A 23,007-nucleotide genomic window follows, 5' to 3' on the forward strand; every position below is an offset into this window, starting at 1 on the left:
GGAATGATGACCTCTGGGCCGAGAGGTCCTGCAAGGGCAGGTGTGCACGGTGCTTTGTAGATGATAAGGCATCTCAGAAACACCAGGCCTTTACTGCGATTTTCTCTCTGGCCTGTTTGGTCAGACAAAAGAGAAATCAAGCTCAGTCATTCTTAGCACAGCCAAGAAGGGCGGATTTCAAAAGGAGCCTTGCTACAAACTCAGCGGGGCTCCGCCAGCGGCCCGCCCCAGACTCCTGCAGCAGCAGCAGCAGCAGGCCTTGCTGACCTGGGTGCCCCGGGAGCCAGGCCCACTCTTCACACTTCCAGTCACCAACACGGCGCAGTGCCGGTCATTCTTGCTTTAGGCTTCCTTAGAAATTGCTTGAGCCTGGGAGGCGGAGATTGCAGTGAGCTGAGATGATGCCCTTCCACTCTAGCCTGGGTGACACAGTGAGACCCCGCCTCAAAAAGAAAAAAAAAAAAAGGAGAGGGGAAAGGAAAGGACAGGGAGGGGAGGAGAGAAAAGGGAAAAGAAAAAAAGAAAAGGGAAAAGAAATTTCTCCTCTACCAGGCAGGGAGCCATCCAGAGCTGTCCACACTGCAGGTTAGGGTTGACATTAGCTCCCCAGCCTCCCCCTCCCTCTTCTGGTACACATGTACACATGTACACATACACACACACACACACACAGACATACACACACACACACGTACACACACACATACACACACATACACACACACACATACACACACACACATACACACACATACACGCGCACACACACACACACACACTTTCTAGGGAATTCAGGCTCACTTCCTTTCCTTCAATGGCCTCCAGGATGCTCTGGTAAAACCTTAAGCAATGTCATTTTTGCATGGTTCTAAGCTACGGCAGAGCCAACCCTCTCCCTACTCCCAGCGGACTGGTAACCCAGCTCCTAAGCACCTCTCTTGGCAGCCACCTTCTGAGCGGCGTTCCTGGGCGAGGCCTGGTAGCTCTGGAAGGTCTTGTTGAGTTGGCTGGCTGTTACCCATGAGACCCATGAGAGGGGACCCTTTCAGCGTCGCATGTTGATTGTTCAGATGAGCAGAGAAGCGAGCACGGAAAGAGAGGGACACGGGACTGGTTGAGTGTGGATGGGGGTGGACTTGGAGGAGAGCGTGGCGGGGGCACTGCACAGAGGAAGCAAGCCCAGGTGGGATGCCAGGGCGTGTTTGGGGACACACGGGGGACTGGAGGAGGAAAAGCTGTGGACCCGGAGATGGAAGACCCTGTGCTTACTGTGTGACCTTGGGCAGGTTGTTTGGCCTCTCTGAGACAGTTTTCTCATCTCACAGGCAGTTGCGAGGAAGTCGTAAGAGTACGTCTGGGGAAGGCCTTTGTAAATCCTGAGAGCCGGAGGTCCCCAGGGTCAGGGAGAATCGGGGAGGTACCTCGGGTGACCAGAGCAGCCGCAGGCTCTGGGCAGAGGGTGGGCAGGAGGGGGCTGCAAGCTGAGCTTCTCCCCCCACCCCAGGAAGGGTCACCCTGTCCAACGTGTCCGAGCGGAAGGACAACATGCGTCTCGGCCTCAGTCTCGCCACCAACCCCAAGGACAACAGCTTCCTGGTAAGAGCCACCTGCCACTGCTTGGGGCCCGGAGAGATGGGGGTGGTGGGGGAGCGGAGCAGCTCCTTACACGCCCTGTCCTGCATCCTACACACCCAGCCTCCCCGACTCCACCCACCAAGCTGCCTGGCCCCGCGGGCTCCCGGAAGCAGCTCCCCGCCAGCTCCCTGCTTACGCCATTCTGTGTGTTTTGGCAGGGACGGTCCAGGCGGAAGAAACTATTGAGTCCTTTTGTGTGCATACCCTGAGGGAGGGCGGGACAGCCAAAAAAGGAACAAGAATAAACACAGATAGCCAACAGTCTGGTGGGGGGGCCGTCCCTGCCCTTGGGGAGCTAGTTATTTGGGGTGGAAGTCAACTCTCTCCTCTAGGTTTGACAAAAGGGGGCGGTGGCTCAAGCCTGTAATCCCAGCACTTTGGGAGGCCGAGGCGGGTGGATCATGAGGTCAAGAGATGGAGACCATCCTGGTCAACATGGAGAAACCCCGTCTCTACTAAAAACACAAAAAATTAGCTGGGCATGGTGGTGCCTGCCTGTAATCCCAGCTACTCAGGAGGCTGAGGCAGGAGAATTGCCTGAACCCAGGAGGCGGAGGTTGCGGTGAGCCGAGATTGTGCCACTGCACCCCAGCCTGGGTAACAAGAGCAAAACTCCATCTCAAAAAAAAAGAAAAAGAAAAAGAAAAAAGGAACAGGTTGCACCACACACCCAAAGAAGACTGGAAGGGATACTGTAAATGAGTCAACAGAGATGGACTACACCCGAGGGAAGGGCTCCAGAGTGACAAGCCGCCTCAGCTATCCAGGATTAGATGACGAAGGCTGCAGGTGGCTTCTGCTTTGTTTTTAAAGAAGAAACAGGCCTTCACAAGGAAGAAAGAAAAGGGTTGAGGTGGTAGAAACATCCGTTCATTTAAACAACAGTGTTTCTGAGTGCTTACTATAGTATGTGCGAAGCCCAGTGCCAGGCATAGGGACTGAGCAGTGAACAGAGACCCTTCCCTGCTGGAGCTTACACTCTGGTGGGAAGAGAGGCGACAAGCAAATGGTAACGTCTAATAGGACGTTGAGAGATGGACGGCAGCAGGTCCTGCTCACAGGTCTCTGTCCTGAGCTCAGGCAAGCACGTGCAGACTCTGGGCACAGCGAGTGTGGGCAGCACGATGGATTGGCATGCCTGCTCCTTGTCACCGCTGTGGAGAGAGCTGCCTTGAGTGCGGGCGATGCTTGGTGTTCAAACAGGATCCCTCTGAGACTGATGGTTCCTAGAAACAGTTGCAAAAGAGGATACCAGAGAAAAAATGACCCCAGAAAGCCCAGTACAAAGCACTGCTCACTTTTAGATGGGGGTGCTTGTGTCACTCTTTGTTCTGGTCTATTTCTGCTGACTGATGAGACATCTGGGGCATGAGTCACCAGACAACAAGATAAGAAGATGACTGGGATGCAAGGGAATTTGAGTACTTAGTGGTCCTGCCAGGGAAAGTCATGAGGTGCCTTGATGTATTTTCAGCCCGCAGCTCTTCAGTAGCCATAACCAGGGGCAAAGCAGGACCCCTGGCCCTGTCTCCACACATATCCATCCAGGGCTTTGTCTCTACTCCCTTTTCCCTCTCAGGCTCCTTATCACATTTCTTCTTCACAAGGTAGTATGAAGGTCTAAGGGGAATGGTGTGATATGTTCTCTGGGGCCTCTGTGAGTAGGTTAATCCTTGGTTTATAAATAGTCACTCATTCATTGATTCACTCATTAGTCTATTCCCCTATCAATAATTCACTCCTCTATTCATCTATCCAACCATCCATGCATTCATCTACCCATCTGTCTATACATCTACCCCCCAATCTCCCATGCAATCATTCATCTTTCCATTTATTCTTTCCTGCATCCGTCCATCAACCTCCATCATCTGTCATTCATCCACTCATCAATTCATCATCCATCCCTCCATCCATCAGCCATCCATCATTCATCCACCCATTCATTCATCATCCACTCATCCATCATCTAGCCATTCACCCATTCATCTATCAACCATCTGTCATCCACCCTTTATCATTCATCTACCCATTCATTCATCATCCATCCATTTATCATTCATTCACCCATTCATTCATCATCCACTCATCCATCATCTATCCGTTCACCCATTCATCTATCAACCATCTATCATTCACCCATTATCATTCATCTACCCATTCATTCATGATCCATCTGCTTACCCATCCATCATCCATCCATTTATCATTCATTCACCCATTTATTCATCATCCATTGGTCCATCGTCTATCCACTATCCATCATCCATCCATTATCCATTCAGTTATCTGTCCATCCATCCACATCTGTCCATTATCCATCATTCCATCCATCTATTCGTTCTTTACCCCCCCCCACTTCCAAAAATTATGTTCAGCAGCTTCGACAAAGGACACAGATTAAACATAACCTTTAAGGTCTGGGCTTAAAAAGAAAGTAATTAAAGAAAGGGATTGGAAGTAGAATAATTACTCCCCTAAACCAAAGGAAATTACAGCACAAAATTTAGCCTGGGTTTCCCGATAGCAGGATAACAATGGAAGCATGGAGCTGAGCTTTCATTTTTAATGTAAGTGACTCTGAGAAGATCTCATCACTTAGTCCTTTAATGGGGGCTGACATCAGTGTTTTTGGTAGAACATTTCACAGATATTCTTCTCTTCCCCTCCCCCAGTAAGAACCATGGTATGTTTTTGGGACCCAGTCCTGGAACTTTGCCCAGTAAGGCCCTTCAGGCAACCTCTCAGAGGAGTTATTCTAGTGACCCTTAAAGGGTCCGCTTCCATGGATGAAAAGGCTTCTGCAGATCCCGTGTGGTGGGTGGGTGAGTGGGGTGAGCAGGTAAGGCGAAAAAGCAACATAATCTTAAATAATGAGATGGAGAACGGAGCCTTGAAAAAACAAGGAAAGAGACTCCAAGATTAGTTTTTCTCCATCAGACCTGAAATGAAAGGAACTAGTCCGCATTGCAGCAAGAGAGAGTTCAGTTAGACTCCCAGAACACCCTCTCACCCCTTTGCCCCTCAGATAAGGGAAGTCTGTCTTGGGCCATGGAGGATGGGGGACTGAGCCTCAGGCCATTGGATCTGAATCCTCTCTGAGGCCCCCTCACTGACTAGGGGTCTGTACTGTCCTCCGCAGGCCTGCAGCCCCCTCTGGTCTCACGAGTGTGGGAGCTCCTACTACACCACAGGGATGTGTTCAAGAGTCAACTCCAACTTCAGGTTCTCCAAGACCGTGGCCCCAGCTCTCCAGAGTAAGTGGCTTCAAATCCACAACCTCAAGCTGAGCAGTGGAAGGTCCAGTGAGGCTTGGGCCCTGAGCACCACTACCTGTGGCTAGGAAGCAGCGTTTGGATTCTAGCCCTGCCCTGTCCCAGCTCTCTGGATGACGTGGAATGTTCACACCACCTCTCTGGACCTCTGTGGGAATCAAAATCCTGGCCTCCCTCTCCCAAGTGTGCTGGTGGGGAGCCAATGAGCTAAGGTTTCAGAGACAGTCCCAGCCTCAAGGGAGGCTCACTGCAGAAACCCCGGGTAAATAGGAGGGTACCCGACAAGCACATGTGGCAGGCAAGCTGTGCACTGCACAGTTCTGGGGGTATCGTTCACTTACACTACCACGTGAATTGTGCCCCCGATGTGCGATGCAGTAGCCCTGTAGATGAAGGAACAGGGAGAACCGAAATCTCCTTAGTAAAACTTCCACCACACCAGTGCTTCTGCACAGCGGGCAGCTCTGTCCAGCCCGTCCAGAGCCTCTTGGCACATAAAAACCTCTTGCTCATTGCCCACCCGCCAAGAAACCCTGGGGAATTACTGCTCAGACCTTGCCTCCCACCAACCCAGACTTCTTGGCTCTGAGCCACACTGTTTCCTCTGCGCTAGATACCATCACCCAAGCAGCTGCTGCCCGTTTTATGGAGGATTCGGGAATTAGCACCTCTGGCTTGCCGGCAGCCGCCCTCCAGACAACAGGGCCCAGCCAGATGGGGCTGGGGAAGGGAACAGGAGGAAGCATCTGCTCCTCCGGTGGGATAAGGAGACATGGATTCTATTCGCACAAAATGACAGAGGGAATGGCAGAGCCCAGGCGCAGGAGGAGGCCTGAGGTCAGGGTACATGAGGGGCCCACTGGAGAATGTCACCATTCCTAGAGCTAGTCCCTCCAGGCCAAGATGTGACTACCCTAGAGTCTCTGAACATCATGTGATGGAGCCTCCTCACCCGGCTGACCAGCAGCAGTGCTCTGAAGCTTATCAAATGCAGATTCCAGGGCACCCCATGTGGGTCCTAATTCAGTAGGAGCATATATGTGCATGTCTGCATGCGTGTGAGCGTGTGCATGTTTAAGCTCCCCAGGGGAGTGTTGAGCCCTGTTTAGGAACCATAGCCCTCAATCCAGTTGGTTCCCAAGATGTCTTGAAAAATACGAAATTGTAAGAAAAATCAGCAATCACAATTCTAATAATAATGCTGGCTTTAAAATTTTGGAAAAAACCTGTTGAAAGATTATTATCTCCTCCAAAGCAAGAAATTTCTGCCTCGGTCACCCCCACAGCCGCCTGCACCATGCAGAGCTCCTGGAGATAGCAGGTGCTCAGTCCACGTCGTAGAGTCGAACTAAACCAGAAAAGGACAAATGTATGACACCATGCCAGGCCAGGAGTGTCGGGTCACCACATGCTGTACACAGTGTGCAGGTGGGACAAGAAGTGGCGGAGCATTTGAGTGGCCCAGATGCTTCTAGAATGCCCTACTAAACACATAGCCTGCAACGGGCACCCCAACTCAAAGCCACTCCCATCTTCCTCTGTCTGTTCAGCACTGACTATGACACAGTGCCTCTTTTCAATGCAAGAACTTCTGGAACAGTTAACACACAAAAGGATCATGCAGCATTGTTATAAAGTAGATTTCGTAACAGTATAAGAACTTGCCAATAAAAATGAGCAGACGCCCAGACACAGAGTATATGCAATATTTCAAAGTAACTCCAACTACCAACAAACAGAAATTACCTAAATTTTAAAAGAGGAGGTTTTTTTACGTTTGTTACGGCCAATGTTTTTTTTTTCTTTGTTGATTTTTATTCCTTTTAATTTAGGTTTTTTTGTTTGTTTGTTTTTGAGGCAGAGCCTCGCTCTGTCACCCAGGCTGGAGTGTAGTGGCCCAATCTTGGCTCATTGTAACTTCTGCCTCCTGGGTTCAAGAAGTTCTCATGCTTCAGCCTCCCAAGTAGCTGGGACTACAGGCACGCATTACCACTCCTGACTAATTTTTGTATTATCAGTAGAGATGGGATTTTTGCCATGTTGGCCAGGCTGGTCTTGAACGCCTGACCTCAAGTGATCTACCCACTTTGGATTCTCAATGTGCTGGGATTATGGCTGTAAGCCACCACTCCCAGCCTAATTTAGTATTAATATTACAAGAACATAAACCTTTATATTCAGAGGCAGAGATAACAGCATGAGAGCTTGGCCTGATGATATCAGTACTATATTTACCCAGTGGTTTCCTTTAAAAAAAAAAAAAAAAAAAAAGGAGGGGGGTGCTGGGCGCAGTGGCTCACGCCTGTAATCCCAGCACTTTGGGAGGCCGAGATGGGTGGATCACGAGGTCAAGAGATCAAGACCATCCTGGTCAACATGGTGAAACTCCATCTCTACTAAAAATACAAAAATTAGCCAGGTGTGGTAGTCCCAGCTACTCAGGAGGCTGAGGCAGGAGAATTGCCTGAACCCAGGAGGCGGAAGTTGCGGTGAGCTGAGATAGCACCATTGCACTCCAGCCTGGGTAACAAGAGTGAAACTCTGTCTCAAAAAAAAAAAAAAAAAGTGAAACCAGGATCAGCTCAAATTTATTGAGCACTTGCTTTGTGCTCAGCACTTTAGAAGCATTTTCTCATTAATTCCTCATGACAACTTTTTATATCATTGTGCCTCTTTTACAGAAGAGAGGACTGAGGTTTTGTGACTGGCCCTAGGTCACACAGCTAGGGAGTGCCAAAACCAGGAGTCAGTGTGACGCCACATCCCACATTCCTAGCCACGACATATCTCCCTCCTGAAAACAGAAATCCATCCATTTAGGCTGCAAGTGGTAAATGCCAGCCTGCTCATTACAGCAAAACAAATGATGATGGGGTACTGATTTGAGCCGTGCTGGCTGCCTCAGAAGCATTGGCCTATGGGTGGTGGTCAGTCCCTGATTAGGAGCAGAAGTGATCCGGCTTGCTTTAAGCTTTGTTTAAACACACAGCAAAGTGGTGGAACAGAGCCAGGAATTCTGGGCTTATTCACACTGCCCAAATAAATGTCCAGCCCGAGGACAGCTCCCCAGCCCAGGGAATTACACGCATGGAGCAGTCACTTGGTCTTTCTTGCAACAATCGTCCAGCGAATCAGACTCGCAAACACTTCTCCTTGGGTAGCCATGACTGTGTCCCCACTTCCCAGGGTGCCAGACCTACATGGACATCGTCATTGTCCTGGATGGCTCCAACAGCATCTACCCGTGGGTGGAGGTTCAGCACTTCCTCATCAACATCCTGAAGAAGTTTTACATCGGCCCAGGGCAGATCCAGGTGAGCATGTCTGCGGCTCTTTCCACTTCTGAACGGGGCCACCCAAACCCATGGCAGGTGCTGCCTTAGGGCTAGGCGAGATCTTTGCATGCACGAAGGAACTGTAGGTAAGAGGACAGAGGCGGTAGAACCAGCCAGCACCGGGGCCCTGCAGCCCAGGACACCCATCTCTGGTGTAGCACTTCAAGGGACAGTTTGGGGAGGGTCTCACTTCATGGGCCAGACACAAGACACCACCTGTGAAGACTTAGACAAGCTAAAAAGTGAGAAGGAAGGTGGGAATGGTTGAGCGAACACTAGAGCCCTGTTGAATGAGGCACGGGGGAGAATTAGACAGGCTGACTGTGGAGGGAAGATGGCGGGAGAGGAGGTCAGAGCTGCTAGCTCATGTATCTGAAATGTGCCTGGCTAAAGTGGAGGTAAATTTATTTCCTTTTATTCTGCCTGAGTGAGGACTAATGACTAGAAGTTACTAGATGGCAGATTTCAAGTCAATCTAAGAAATTGTTTGTAACAATTAGGGCTGTTAAAAAGGAAGTGGACTTTCTCATGAAGTCTTGAGTTCCCCACCACCAGAAGATCATCCTTTGGAATATCATGGGTGAAAGTCCAGCATCGGAAGGGCACGGGTGCCAAATAAACCCTGTGGGCTCATCCAACAGGAACACTTCATGGTTCTATTCCTACTATAAGTTTTTGTAGCTTTTCATTTATTTTGAAGCTATTGATATTGTCATTCTTTTATCACCTATGGAGATAAAAGAACATCTTCTCTTCCAAGTTTTAAGCACCCTTAGTTTTAGGGTTTGGTAAACACTGTGGCTTTCCACCCACACTGTTCGTAATATTGTGGACTTAGATTCTCTGCTCCGCTTTTGTTTTCCTAAGAAAGAAGCACAATTGTTTGGCCTTTATTTCAATCACAAAGTCTCCATTCTTTCTATGCACCCCTTCTGGTCCCACCAGCCTGTTCATTCATTTCCCAGAACTTTGCAGAACCCACTTCCCATTGGTTGTGGTTACTTTCTTGGAAAGGTCCTCAGCCTTCCTCCCTCCTGAATCATCACACAGAGGCACTCCAGGGATCCTCAGTCTCAAAGTCTAAGTTTCAGGGTGTCGGGATGTTCTGCTGCCCTCTCCTCTCCCTTGCAGGTCGGAGTTGTGCAGTATGGAGAAGACGTGGTGCATGAGTTTCACCTCAATGACTACAGGTCTGTAAAAGATGTGGTGGAAGCTGCCAGCCACATTGAGCAGAGAGGAGGAACAGAGACCCGGACAGCCTTTGGCATCGAATTTGCACGGTAAAAAAGAAAAAAAAAGAGAAAAATTTTTTTAGATCTCAGATAATAATCTATTACCATGTAACACATTACCACAAAATTTAGTATCTTGAGGTGATAATTTCTTAATTTCTCAAAATTCTGGGGTTTGACTGGGCTCAGCAGGTCGGTTTTCTCTTAGGTTCTCTCAGGCGATTGCAATCTGGTGTCACCTCGAGATATTGTCATATGAAGGTTCTCACATGGCTCGCAGTTGTTTCTGGCTGTTGGCTGACAGCTCAGCTGAGATTGGTGACCTGAGCACCCACATGTGGCCATCTGGCTTGGTTTCCTCATGACATGGCAACTGGAGTTTTGGAGGGAGTGTCTGTCCCAAGAGCAAGCTTCCCAAGAGACCCAGGCAGGATCTGACAGACTGCCTATAACCTAGTCTCTGAGTCCCAGAATATGACTTCTGCCACCTTCTATTGTTTGGGCAAGTGACTGAGGCCAGCCCAGATTCAAGGGGAAGGGAATTGGATTCTGCCCCTTGGTGGATGAATAGCAGGGTTATTTTACAAAACACCTTTTAGGATGGGGAATATTGTTACAACCAACTTTGGAAAATAGCTTCTCCCAAAGACACTCTGTCAGAAGTAGCTTCTGTGAGGGTGGGGTCTTCTTATGGAGTGTTAGTCATCAATAGAGTATAAAGAACGCAGTCAAGTCTGACACCTGAGACTGTCCAGTAGTGAGGCTGCTTCCTGAAACATCACACCAGAACTCACACAACCAGATACAAGTAATCCCTTGACATTGTCTACGCAGAAGGCTGCATGCTTATTCCAGTAATAATGTTGCTCAAAACAATGTGCTCACCTCCACTAAAATTACCCAATTTTGAAGGCAGTCTCCCAGGATCTCTTGAGCCAAGGCCTGAACTCATAAGGTAACTGTGTCAAAGGCTTTTAGATTTTAAATGTCTAAACTTTATACCTATAAATATGAACTCTGCTACATTTGTTAAGAGCACAGACCGGTTACCTTATAATCTCACCTTATATAAGGTGAGTTGATGTGTTTTAAAAAATTCTACAAGGTAAGAGCTATTCAGGCCAGGTGCGGTGTAATCCCAGCAGTTTGGGAGGCTGAGGTGGGAGGATTGCTTGAGCCCATAAGTTTGAGACCAGCCTAGGCAAAATTGTGAGATCGCGTTTCTACAAAAATTAGCCAAGCATGGTGGTGCATGCCTGTAGTCCCAACTATTCAGGAGGTAGAGGTGGGAGGATCACTTGAGCCCAGGAGGCAGAGGTTACAGTGGGCCAAGATCACACCACTGCACTCCACCTAGTAGGCAACAGAGCCAGACCCTGTCTCAGAAAAAAGAAAAGAAAAAAAATAACTAGTAGTATTGTGATTTCATGTGCTTAAAAGGTGGAGATTTTTCCAACCCATAACTCTTTACAATTAAGTTATCGCTCAGCTAGCATGTTTCTGTTTGCTGATAAAACTTGCTCAAGCTTTTCCTAAATGAGCATTTCTCCATGTGGAAGTGGGTCTCTTACTCATCCTCACAAGGAACGGGCCATTTTTCTGTTTTTGTTTTGCCTTTATCAGGGTGAGGCCTGAGACTCCCAGCAGACCCTTGTGAAATGGCTGGGGCAAGGGAGGCAGCCCATGACCACCAGCTGTCACTTTCTCAGTTCAAAGCTAACTGACTCACACAGGGAGAAAGCCCACTGGTTGGGCTTCACTTTAGAACCTACCAACCTCAGGTCAATTATTCGTATGTGACTCACCAGGTAGTTTGAACCATCAGTGACTCATAAGCACTGCTGAGGTTGCAATCTTCACCTCAAATGAAGTTTGGGATTCTGCTCTTCCCAACCAACCTGCCAAATTCAAGTCCCAAATTACAGCTAATGCCTCGTAAGGTGAAAGGTTTTTGCCCTAACTCAGGTTATTATTTTTTGGGGGGGGAGGTTGAATTTCACTCTTGTTGCCCAGGTTGGAGTGCAGTGACACGATCTTGGCTCACTGCAACCTCCGCCTCCCAGGTTCAAGCAATTCTCCTGCCTCAGCCTCCCAAGCAGCTGGGATTGCAGGCTTGTGCCATGTCCAGCTAATTTTTGTATTTTTAGTAGAGATGGAGTTTCTCCATGATGGTCAGGCTGGTTTCAAACACTCAACCTTGTGATCCGCCCACCTCAGCCTCCCAGAGTGCTGGGATTACAGGAGTGAACCACCACACCTGTCCTCAGTTTATTCTTAATGCATTTTCCTATGTGCCTACAAAAGAGTAAAGATTCAGGCCATGAACATGGGGGCTTATAAAGATGTCGGTAACCTGTGGGTCCAGGCCGTGGCAGCTCACAGTCTGATGGGGGTGGGCTGTGTCAAGTGTTAACCCTAACCCTAACTCAGTGAGGATGAGAGAGGGAGGGGCCCCCATGGAGGGGCCAAAGAGAACTGTCAGGAAGAGGCAGCACTGGACCTGTCCTGGGAAGACCCTGGGATCCCAGCAGAAGGAGGTGGACAGAAGACGTGCCACACAAGACATTCCACCCTGATAACAGCAGAGAAGAGGGAAGTCAAGGAGCCATTGCATTCAGGGATGTACTTCTTTTGACCACGGGAAGGGTTTCCGGTTGGTGGGAAGTGATCCACGTAAAGATGGTGGGCGTGATGATGGCGTAGTTAAAACCAGCATGGTGGCTGCTGTAGGTTCTTGAGTACAAAAGTGTAATCATCAGATATGTATGTTAAGAAAATTAGCCTGGCAGCTACATACAGCAGGGAAGCAGGGAGGGCAGCACCGGGTGGCGTGATCCTACCTTTGTCTACATCACACTCTTTATTGAGCACCTACTACGTGCCTCACAGTCTTTCAGGCACCAGGGCTAGATCAGTGAACGAAACAGGTACAAATACTGCACCCTAGTGAGCCGACATTCTAGAGAGGGAGGCAGACTGTAGACAAATAAATAGCTAGCATACTAGGAGGAGATGAACGCTGTGGGGAGAATGGAGTGTGGTAGCGGGTGCAGAGGGCAGGTGTGGAATCGGCATGAACAGGGTGGTGGGGAAAGGCTTCACTGACAGGTGACCTTTGACTGGAGACTTGAAAGGAAGTGAGGGGGTTATTTCCCAGCAGATGGCTGGGCGGGAACAGCTCAGACAAAGGCTTGGTGTGCCTGAGGCCTTCCAGACTGTGGAGAGTCCAGTGGGGGTGGCGGTGAGTGAGCGGGACCAGAAGCTAACAGAGGCAGCGGACCAGGTTTCAGAGGGCCTAGCGAGCCATTGTCAGAACCTGGGCTTTCCTCAAGAGGAGGAGCCTGTGCGGTTTTGAGCAGAAAGGAGCTATGACATGACCCAAATCTCCATGGGCCACTCTGGCTTCTAGGCCCATGGATCCCATTGTATCAAGCTCTTGCCGCTCTCAAGGAATGTATAATCTAATTTACAAAGGATCAAATCCAAGTCCCTTTACCCAGTGCAAAATCAGAACTTAAAATCTGATGAGTCATGCTGATATTCACATGATTACAGATTCGTATAGACGTTCACACTATTCCACTCTATGGAAATATGATCCTGACATTTTTTCCTGGCTCCATATACGTATAGTAAAACCTGTTTTGCTCCTGCCATGCTTTTTTGCAGGGTGTCTTATTCCTGGGCCTGGCCCTTCCATGCAGTCATGGAAGCATCTAGAATCTCCTTGGAAAGAATAGCAGAGTTCTCCCGCTACCGGGTTGAGCTCAAAACCTGCTCTCGTCACGTGGCATGTGCCTCTGCAGGCTCCCGTCCACAGCACATACTAAAATCAGCTGGTTTTTTAAGGCAACGTATCCAGCATATCGAAGCACTGCTAAGAGAATGGCGGATGTTTTTTCTCTTCACTGGTAGTTTGAAGATGTTCTAAACTAACTTATTCCAGCTTTTATGGATTTCCCAACTCCTAAACCATACACCTCAGTTCTTCAGTGTGCTGTGTAAGAAGAGATGCTTCTGATACCAAAACCATGTGGCCCTTTAACCTGTCACGACAGAGGTTTACTCTATGGCCTGTCCTGCCTTGCATTGGTCAGACCCATGAGGAATAACCTCTGAGTCTAAGAGAACATTTATCTTTAGATCTGTACTGGCAGATTCTAACTTCTTTGCCAGCCTCCTTGGTGAGACCATGCCTATACTCCCAGAACCTCATGGTCTAAAGGGGGCCGGCCACAGGGGCACCAAAGGCCAGTGGTGGTTTGGCAGCCAGTTTTTCATGCTTTGTAGCCTGATGGGCAGCTGCACAAGCCTCTGCCAGGCTGATGGTCACGGTGCCAACCCTGCTGCCCCCTGGGCTGGATTGCCTGACAGGTGGGTCCAGCTCATGCTCCAGGTACTGAAAACAAAATAAAAAGTGAGAAAGAGAAAAACTTTGTCATGGGATTTTATATTTAATATTTCCCAAAACAGAATCAGAGCAGTCCTCGTGATCAGAGCTCTGTCCAGCCTCACTGCATGGCTTTTATGGGTTAGTGTTATCTGGGTGCTGAGTCACCCCGGCACATCCTGTTTTCAGTTCTAAGGAAAGTGAGTCTCAACTCTGGATGCTCACCAGAGTGTTAGAAAATACCGATGCCTGCCCAGCGTGGTGGCTCACATCTGCAATCCCAGCACCTTAGGAGATAGAGGCAGGCAGATTACTTGAGGCCAGGAGTTAGAGACCAGCCTGGCCAACATGGCAAAACCCTGTAACTATTAAAAATACAAAACTTAGCTGGGCATGGTGGCACATGCCTCTAATCTCAGCTACTTGGGAGGCTGAGGCACGAGAATCGATTGAACCCAGGAGGAAGAGGTTGTAGAGCTGAGATTGTGCCACTGCACTCTATCCTGGGCAACAGAGGGAGACTCTGTCTCAACAAAATAATCCCAGCCTCCCAAAGTGCTGGGATTACAGGTGTGAGACACCGCACCCGGCCAAGAGTTTTGTGTTTGTTTGTTTGTTTGTTTGTTTGTTGTTGTTTGAGACGGAGTTTCGCTCTTGTTACCCAGGCTGGAGTGCAATGGCACGATCTCGGCTCACCACAAGCTCCACCTCCTGGGTTCAGGCAATTCTCCTGCCTCAGCTTCCTGAGTAGCTGGGATTACAGGCAGGCGCCACCATGCCCAGCTAATTTTTGTATTTTTAGTAGAGACAGGGTTTCACCATGTTGACCAGGATGGTCTCGATCTCTTGACCTCGTGATCCGCCCGCCTCGGCCTCCCAAAGTGCTGGGATTACAGGCGTGAGACACCGCGCCCGGCCAAGAGTTTTGTTTTTGTTTGTTTGTTTATTTGTTTGTTTTTTGAGACGGAGTCTCACTCTGTCACCAGGCTGGGGTGCAGTGGCACGATCTCGGCTCACTGCAACCTCCACCTCCCGGGTTCAAGTGAAAATACTAATACCCAGGCTACCACCCAAGAGATTCCAGTTTCGGGGCTCTGGATGAGGCCTGGGTATCAACAGTCATGTTTTTTGTTTTCTTTCGTTTTGTTTTTAGATGGAGTCTCACTCTGTTACCCGGCATTGGAATGCAGTGGTGTGATCTCAGCTCACTGCAACCTCTGCCTCCCAGGTTAAAGCAATTCTCCTGCCTCAGCATCCCAGGTAGTTGGGATTACAGGCGCAAGGCACCACACCTGGCTAATTTTTTATTTTTAGTAGAGACAGGGTTTTACCATGTTGTTCAGGCTGGTCTGGAACTCCTGACCTCAGGTGATCCACTCACCCCAGCCTCCCAAAGTGCTGGGATTACAGGTGTGAGACAGTGCACCCAGCCAAGAGTTTTGGTTTTGTTAGTTTGTTTGTTTTTTGAGACAGAGTCTTGCTCTGTCACCAGGCTGGGGTGCAGTGATGCGATCTCGGCTGACTGCAACCTCCACCTCCCAGGTTCAAGTGATTCTCCTGCCTCAGCCTCCCGAGTAGCTGGGACTACGGCGTGCACTACCACACCTGGCTAATTTTTGTATTTTTAGTAGAGACGAAGTTTTACCATGTTGGCCAAGATAGTCTTATTTCTTGACGTTATGATCCAACTGCCTGGGCCTCCCAAAGTGCTGGGATTACAGGTATGAGCCACCATGTCCAGCCAACAGGTTTTAAAGACTCCTCGCAAAGCAGCTGAGGTTGTGAACCACTGACTTAATACCTCTAAAGGTTGCCACCTGCCCTTGAACTCCCTTCTCAGGTCCACCTCATCCCTCTGGCCTGTCCAAAATGGCAAGGTCAGGACTCCAAAGGGGCTTTCCAAAGTCTCACTTAAAGACAACAGACCCCCTCTGAGTGGCTGGTGAAAGAGTAGCCCTGGCCGTCTCAATCCAGCTGCTGCTTCGGTTCGAGGTCCTGACATCTGTTGAGTTGCCCAAGGAGGACTCAGTCCCGGTTTCTGTGGCTGTCCCTCTGCAGAAGCATCGGGGGCGACCGCAATCCTACTTCCCTCTCATGACCCTGCCCCTGTGCTTGGCTTGCAGCTCAGAGGCTTTCCAGAAGGGCGGAAGGAAAGGGGCCAAGAAGGTGATGATTGTCATCACAGACGGGGAGTCCCACGACAGCCCAGACCTGGAGAAGGTGATCCAGCAAAGCGAGAGAGACAATGTAACAAGATACGCGGTGGCTGTAAGTCCTGGCCCACCCAAGGGCTGCTGATGGCCTCTCAGAGGCTTTGCCATCAAATCCATGGGGACTCCAAGGGACCATTGCCAGGCAGAACCATTTCACAAGTGTCCAGGCCCTCAGAAGAGCCTCCCACTTCATCTTCTAAACAAGTTGAGAATCTTTCTGCACCCCTCTGGCCTATCCACAAAAGCTGTGGGTTTGAGTTTCTCCCCTGCCTCTATTGCCAGGGAGGGTCTGGAACCTCAGAAAGCTAGAGTGTACCTCCAAACCTCCCAGCTCCCGGTGCCCTACCGTAACGCAAGGGCTTTATCTTACCCCTAAAAGAGAGTCCATTCCAAATGCAAACGGCATCATAAGGAATTCTCATGGCCACTGGCCCTGGCTCCGGCCTGCCGTGGGGTCCCAAGGCTTAGGCCTGTGGTGTATGGGAAAGTCTGTGTTATGTTCTGGTTTGCGGTTCCTGCCCCTGTTTCCTGGCAGGTTCTGGGTTACTACAATCGCAGGGGGATCAATCCGGAAACTTTTCTAAATGAAATCAAATACATCGCCAGTGACCCCGACGACAAGCATTTCTTCAATGTCACAGATGAGGCTGCCTTGAAGGACATTGTCGATGCCCTGGGGGACAGGATCTTCAGCCTGGAAGGTGAGCAATTCATGCTGAGAGGGGATCCACTCTCTCCTGGGCTTATATCATCAAGTAAACCCCATAGAGCACAACCCCATCCCACAAAACAGAATGGCTGAGCAAGGATCTTCCATAATAATAAATGCCAGGCCAGGCACAGTGGCTCCTGCCTGTAATCCCAGCACTTTGGGAGGCCAAGGTAAGCTAACTGCTACAGTTCAGGAGCTCAAAACCAGCTTGGGCAAAAAAGCAAAACCTCATCTCTTAAAAAAAAAAAAAAAAAATGCAAAAATTAGCTAGGTGTGGTGGTACATGCCTTTAGTCCTAACTACTTGGGAAGTTGAGGTGGAAGGATCACTTGAGCCCAGGAGGTTGAGGTTGCAGTGAGCTGAGATCACGCCACTGCACTCCAGCCTGGGCAACAGAGCCAGACCCTTTCCGCCAAAATAAACAAACAGTAAATGTCAACAGCTGAGTGTTCCTCCTCGCCGGACATGAGGCTGTGTGCTTTATGAACAATGCTGACAGGTTGCTTTGCTAATGTTCTCATTTTACCGCTGGGAAAACTGAAACTCGAAGGAGTTCAGTGCCAAAGCTCCCACAGCTTGGGAGGGTGGTGGGCTTTGAACTAGAGTTGCCAACTTTAGCAAAAATAAAATACAGTGGGTATGGCAGGCTTAGGTTAAAACTTATGTGTTGTCTGAAATTCACTTTTAACTGGGCACCTATAGTGCATCAGGCGACCCTAGCTTGTACCTTCCGGGGTCTGACTCTGTATTTGGAAACCTTTAGTCCCCACATGCAGCTGCTCCCACTCCACCAAAAGCATCTTTTTTTGACAGAGTCCTTCAGGTGGCCTCTCTCCTTGTGATTTAAACTCCATTTTTGATTTGCACAAATTTCATTTGTACCATAAATTGCTACAGTGGGCCCTTCCAATATCAGGCTTTGGGCATATGGGAGGATTATAAAAAGAAAGAGAAGGCAGTGTAAAGCCTTAGAAGCCTGCAGTGCATTGGAAATGACAAGCCACAGACACAGAAAAGAGACTAAAATGGCCCTCATAAACAAGGGCAGATGAATATAAAGCATGAACGTGAGCTTTGACACCCACTCCAGAACTTAAATATCCAACTCTGTGTATTTCTCCTCAAAATGGTCGCCTCGGGTGATGAGAACATTCATTCCAACGTCGTGTTCAGGGAGCCCCCTCTGTGGGGAGAGGCTTTCAGCACTCATGGGGTTTCTTAGGCAAGTCTGCAGTGGTGACACACCTCCCTCTGAGGGTCGATTTGATGTTTGAGATCCATCCAAAGGCATCTGGAACCAAAGCTGGTGTAGAAAAGGAATGAACAAAGTGGGAAATTCCATGTCTTGCCAAAAACGTACACTATTTCCAAGCCCTTTTGCTTGCTTTCTCCCGTGTTAGCAGTCGTTATAGTATGCATGTCCTGTAATACAGCTTGTTCTGAGCCCTTTTCACAAGTGGGTTCTACCAGTAACAACCCACATGGGCACCTGGAAGCTGTGTGGTGCCCCCGACTGTGCAGGGTGCTGGGGAGGGCTGAGGAGGCTGGCACACTACTGGTCTCAGCCTCACAGTCCCTCTCGAAAGAGAGCCCCACTTCCCGATGATGCCCCCAGGAAGCAGGAGCTGTGGGTTGAGGGGCAGCTCTGTCTGTGCTAAGGGATTGGGCATGGAGCTGACATCTCTGTGACTCTGTTGCAGGCACCAATAAGAACGAGACCTCGTTTGGGCTGGAGATGTCACAGACAGGCTTTTCCTCGCACGTGGTGGAGGTACGTGGTGGTATGGGCACAGAGCCCTCACCTGTCTCTTGAGGGCACGCTCTTCCCCTTTCTAGCTCTCTGGATCTGTCATCCACCTTCACAGACCGGCTGGCTCTTCTCGCTTTCTCTCTTTCTTGGGGTCTCTCTGCTCCCATCTTCTATGGGCTCCAAGAGGGCAGTTGAGGCTGTCCACCTATTGATACTGTCTTCAGCCCACTTTAGAAGTGAATGGACTACAGATAACAATCCCATATTTCACTTGTGAGGTGCAGGGTACACCTTCCCATTCAGTCCACAGAGCCTTGTGTAAAATCCAGGGCAGGTGGCAAAGCCACTGGCACGTGCCTTGGATAGCTCCAGTGCCCGAGGCAGCCTGCATGTGCCAGGGTGAGTCCCCATGTCAGTGTCGGGAGGGTCTCCATATGTTCCAGCTGTGCTCTGGCAGGCAACCCACAGGGTCCCTCTCTCTGTGTGGGTGCTGCGTCAGATTGCACAGGTCCCAGGGGGCCTGGCCCACAGAGGGAGGAGCACGTGGTGTCACAAGCAACACGTGACATCTGGGGCTCTGCGTCACTCACCCTCTGTGTGCTTCACCTCATGCTGGTCCGTAAGAAGGGGCTGGAGACTCCCAGGATTGCAAGGGGGACAGAAGAGTCGATGTCTGTGAATATGCTGAATATACTGTAAAGTCCTGCCCAGGGTTGCCATGTGGGGAAACATACCAACTGCATTTGTCAGTATAGATGCGTGCTCCCGTGGATGTGCTTTGCACGGACAGGTGTCCCAGGTGCGTGCGTGTGTGTGTGTGTGTGGAGGGGGGTGTGTTCTGCCTGGGCCGGCACCATGAGAGTGTACTTGTTCCTCCTAAATTGCCAGAAAAGGCCTATGAGTGCATCCGAGTTCTGTGTCACTTTCATCCTCGCACTGCCCTCTCCTAACTCCTCTGTGAAGCAGACAGGGCAGGACTCCTGGTTCCTAGTTTACACATAAAGAAGTCAAGGCATGAGAAGGTTAAGTGACCTGCCGGAGTAAAATTCATCAGGAAAATATTAGTCTCATGCTCTTTCCTCTACGCTAAGCATTTGCTCTGTGAGAGGGAATCTCTGGGGGTCTGAGTCAGAGCCTCCAAACTGGAGGCGAGGGGGACACGTGCGTGACATGCAGCTGGCAGATGGACGGAAACGGCACTCACACTCGGACTTTTCTGAGCTGCGTCTGGACGGTTTCATGCCCACTGTCCTGAATAACAGCAAGATGTAAACCTAACTGCCCTATCCTAATAACAGCCCTGTTCCATGTGCACAGCGGTTTAAACTTCTCCAGGAAATTCCTGCACCTCACTTGACGCTCAGAACAGCCCTACGAGGTTGGCAGGTGAGGCTAGTTATCCTGTTTTAGGTGGTTTAGATCAGCCACTCTTTTCAGTGCCGCCTCTGTGCTGGGTCCTGAGCCTGACACCAGGAGAATCAGAGGCGGGAGCCTTGCCCTCAAGGAGCTCACAGTCCTACAGTAAAGAGCCCAGCACAGAGAGGTGAGGGCATCTATTCACAGTCATGTGCTCTGGCAGAACCAGTCCTGGTCTCCAGTCTCTGAGGTCAGAGCTGGTTAGGAAATGCAATTTCAGTAAATCTAATAAGCATTTGTCATATGCCACTCAAGTGCCAAAAGGACCCAGAAATGATTCTCGCCACCAGGAGTCAACTTGCAAACAATCCTGAATGGCAGTTCTTAGCTTTGAGAGTAGGATGAAAGAAACTAGAGATGCCTCCTAGGTAAAAGCGTCCAACACCTGCAGGCCTCCCCCTGTGAAGATCCCCTGTGAAGACCTGCTGCTCAGTCCGGGGGTTGCGGGGAGACATGTAACATCTAGTGCTAACCAAAGCAGCATGATCAGGGTGATGCAGAAGGAAGGGCCTCTGCTAAAAGAAGGGGTGATCTGGCCGGGCACAGTGGCTCATGCCTGTAATCCCAGCACTTTGGGAGGCCAAGGCAGGCAGATCACGAAGTCAGGAGTTCGAGACAGCCTGACCAACGTGGTAAAACCCTGTCTCTACTAAAAACACAAAAAAAAATTTGCCAGGTGTGGTGGCAGACACCTGTAATCCTAGCTACTCAGGAGGCTAAGGCAGGCGAATCACTTGAACCCAGGAGGTGGAGGTTGCAGTGAGCTGAGATCACACTATTGCAATCCAGTCTGGGTGACAGAGTAAGACTGCATCTCAGAAAAAAAAAAAAAAATTGCTGGCCACAGTGGCTCATACCTGTAATCCCAGCACTTTGGGAGGAGAAGGCAGGAGGATCACCTGAGGTCAGGAGTTCGAGACCAGCCTGACCAACATGGAGAAACCCTGTCTCTATCAAAAATACAAAACATTAGCCAGGTGTGGTCGCACATGCCTGTAATCCCAGCTACTCCAGAGACTGAGGCAGGAGAACCGCTCAAACCTGGGAGGTGGAGGTTGTGGTGAGCTGAGATCCTGCCATCACACTCCAGCCTGGGCAACAAGAGCAAAACATCTCAAAAAAAAAAAGAGGAGAAAGAGGAGGAGGAGGAGGGGTGGTCAGAGAAAGGTGCAGGGAGGGCTTGGCACTCGAGCATCCCCTAAAGGACCAGGATTTCGGCAGCCCCAGGAGGCAGTAAGCAGGAGAATAGGCGGCAGTGTGCACACACGCTGGGCAACATCCTGGCACAGCTCAGAGGTCAGCCCTGGTGTTGGTGACAGAAGAGAAAATGAATGTCCCAATGTTTTCTTTGTTCATTCTTTAAGCATCTTCGTGTGTGTCAGGCTCTGTACCAGGTACATTAAAGAAACATTTCAGCTGACAGCCATTCATAGCCTACTTGAGGAGAAAGACTCTTAAATCATAAGTTCAGTGTCCTGCTTCTAAAATCCTGATCTGTGTATGTCGAGGCTTCACAGAATCTAAAAAGAAGGGACATTAAGATGGGCTTCAGGGACTAAGGGAAGCTTGAGCTGAGCCTTGCAAATGACCCACTCAGTTCAGTGTTGAGCAAGGTTAAGTCCTTGCAGGACCAACAGGTTCCCCAGCTTCGAGAGCAGGGAGACCCAGGAGTCACAGCCCCAGCTCGTTACTTCAGTCAAATCAAGGTCATGACTGCCCTGTCCAGCTCCTTCCACATATGCTCTGCAGCTTTTCTGTTCGCCAGGCAGAGGGACCCAGCTTGCCTCTCCCGTGTACCTGAGTTCTTCCATCCCTCCTGATACTTTCATCTGATTGGACTTTAAAAGAGACAACAATCGCATTTGAATCTGAGACTCTTTCGTGTTAAAAACAAAAAACTTTCAAACGCACAGGAATGGTGCAAGTGTGATAGGCTGGCTGGCACTGTGACCAGCCATGGGGTGGCTATTTTAGAGCACAGAGGTCTTTCAGTGCCCACCTGCTGATGCCATCATGATTGGCCACAGCCATCCTGTCCCCAGGAGTCCAGCTCCCCAGCTCTCAGAGTCAGTCGGACCTCTCTGGGGATCAGGGCTAATGGGTCCAGCTTTCTGTTTTGCCCTGAGCACTTCTGTCTCCCAGGCAAGCCCCTAGGCTCCCTCCCTGCCAGAAGCACCACAGATGGTCTCCAACAGCTGCTGCTGGAAAAGATACTGAAGGATCCTGAAGCTTCCCCGGGCCTGTTTAGTCTGTAGAAGGAGAGGTCCCCAGTAGAATGCTCTCAGGTGGCGGAAGAAAGGCCCGATGACTCCTCGCTTGGTTTGTTGCCCCTATACGAGCAAGGGAATCGGTCTTTGAATTAGCAAGGGTAAAAACAATGGGGGGCGGGACCAGAGCCCAGGGTAGAGAGCAGACCCCAAGACATCACCTGGACACCCACAGAGTCCAAGTCCCCAGGCCACAAAACATTACATTTCAGGCTGATGGCAAAAGGTCCCAGCCATTGGGAAAACCCAGGGAGCTAGAAACGCTAGTCTTGATTTTGCAGAAAGGGGAAAGACAATTTTCCAAAAATTACCGTCAGGAAGGCTAGCTGTGGATCCCTGGTCAAACTTTAGAATAGATTTTTAAGCTAATGCTTCCATTAGCATTTGGAAATGAACGCAAAGGTCACTAAGAGCTGCAATGGCCTCTGTTAGTGCTGGCTATCTGCTGAGGTAGTGAACCGCCTGCCAAGCTGGGTAATCAAGCAGGAGCTGCATGACTCTGCCAGAGAAGGGATTCATACCTCCAGAAGGGGACTAGACTCTAAGACTCAGTGTCCCACCGGGCGCGGTGGCTCAAGCCTGTAATCCCAGCACTTTGGGAGGCCGAGGCGGGTGGATCACTAGGTCAAGAGATCGAGACCATCCTGGTCAAAATGGTGAAACCCTGTCTCTACTAAAAATACAAAAAATTAGCTGGGCATGGTGGCACGTGCCTGTAATCCCAGCTACTCAGGAGGCTGAGGCAGGAGAATTGCCTGAACCCAGGAGGCGGAGGTTGCGGT

The 23,007-nt window shown here is 49.8% G+C and overlaps 1 protein-coding gene across 1 annotated transcript in view; it reads left to right on the forward strand.

The window, feature by feature from the left end:
* ITGA11 (integrin subunit alpha 11) overlaps window positions 1–23,007 on the forward strand; it is a 148,734-nt gene that overhangs the window by 79,439 nt on the left and 46,288 nt on the right. The window contains exons 4-10 of the mRNA XM_003929689.4: window positions 1,505–1,596; window positions 4,778–4,892; window positions 8,097–8,224; window positions 9,377–9,525; window positions 15,991–16,135; window positions 16,616–16,781; window positions 18,493–18,563. Of these exons, the coding sequence (XP_003929738.3) occupies window positions 1,505–1,596; window positions 4,778–4,892; window positions 8,097–8,224; window positions 9,377–9,525; window positions 15,991–16,135; window positions 16,616–16,781; window positions 18,493–18,563 (866 nt within the window). The remainder of the gene's footprint in view (window positions 1–1,504; window positions 1,597–4,777; window positions 4,893–8,096; window positions 8,225–9,376; window positions 9,526–15,990; window positions 16,136–16,615; window positions 16,782–18,492; window positions 18,564–23,007) is intronic.

The sequence above is a fragment of the Saimiri boliviensis genome, chromosome 2 (assembly GCF_048565385.1).
Source record: "Saimiri boliviensis isolate mSaiBol1 chromosome 2, mSaiBol1.pri, whole genome shotgun sequence".
Lineage (NCBI taxonomy): Eukaryota > Metazoa > Chordata > Mammalia > Primates > Cebidae > Saimiri > Saimiri boliviensis.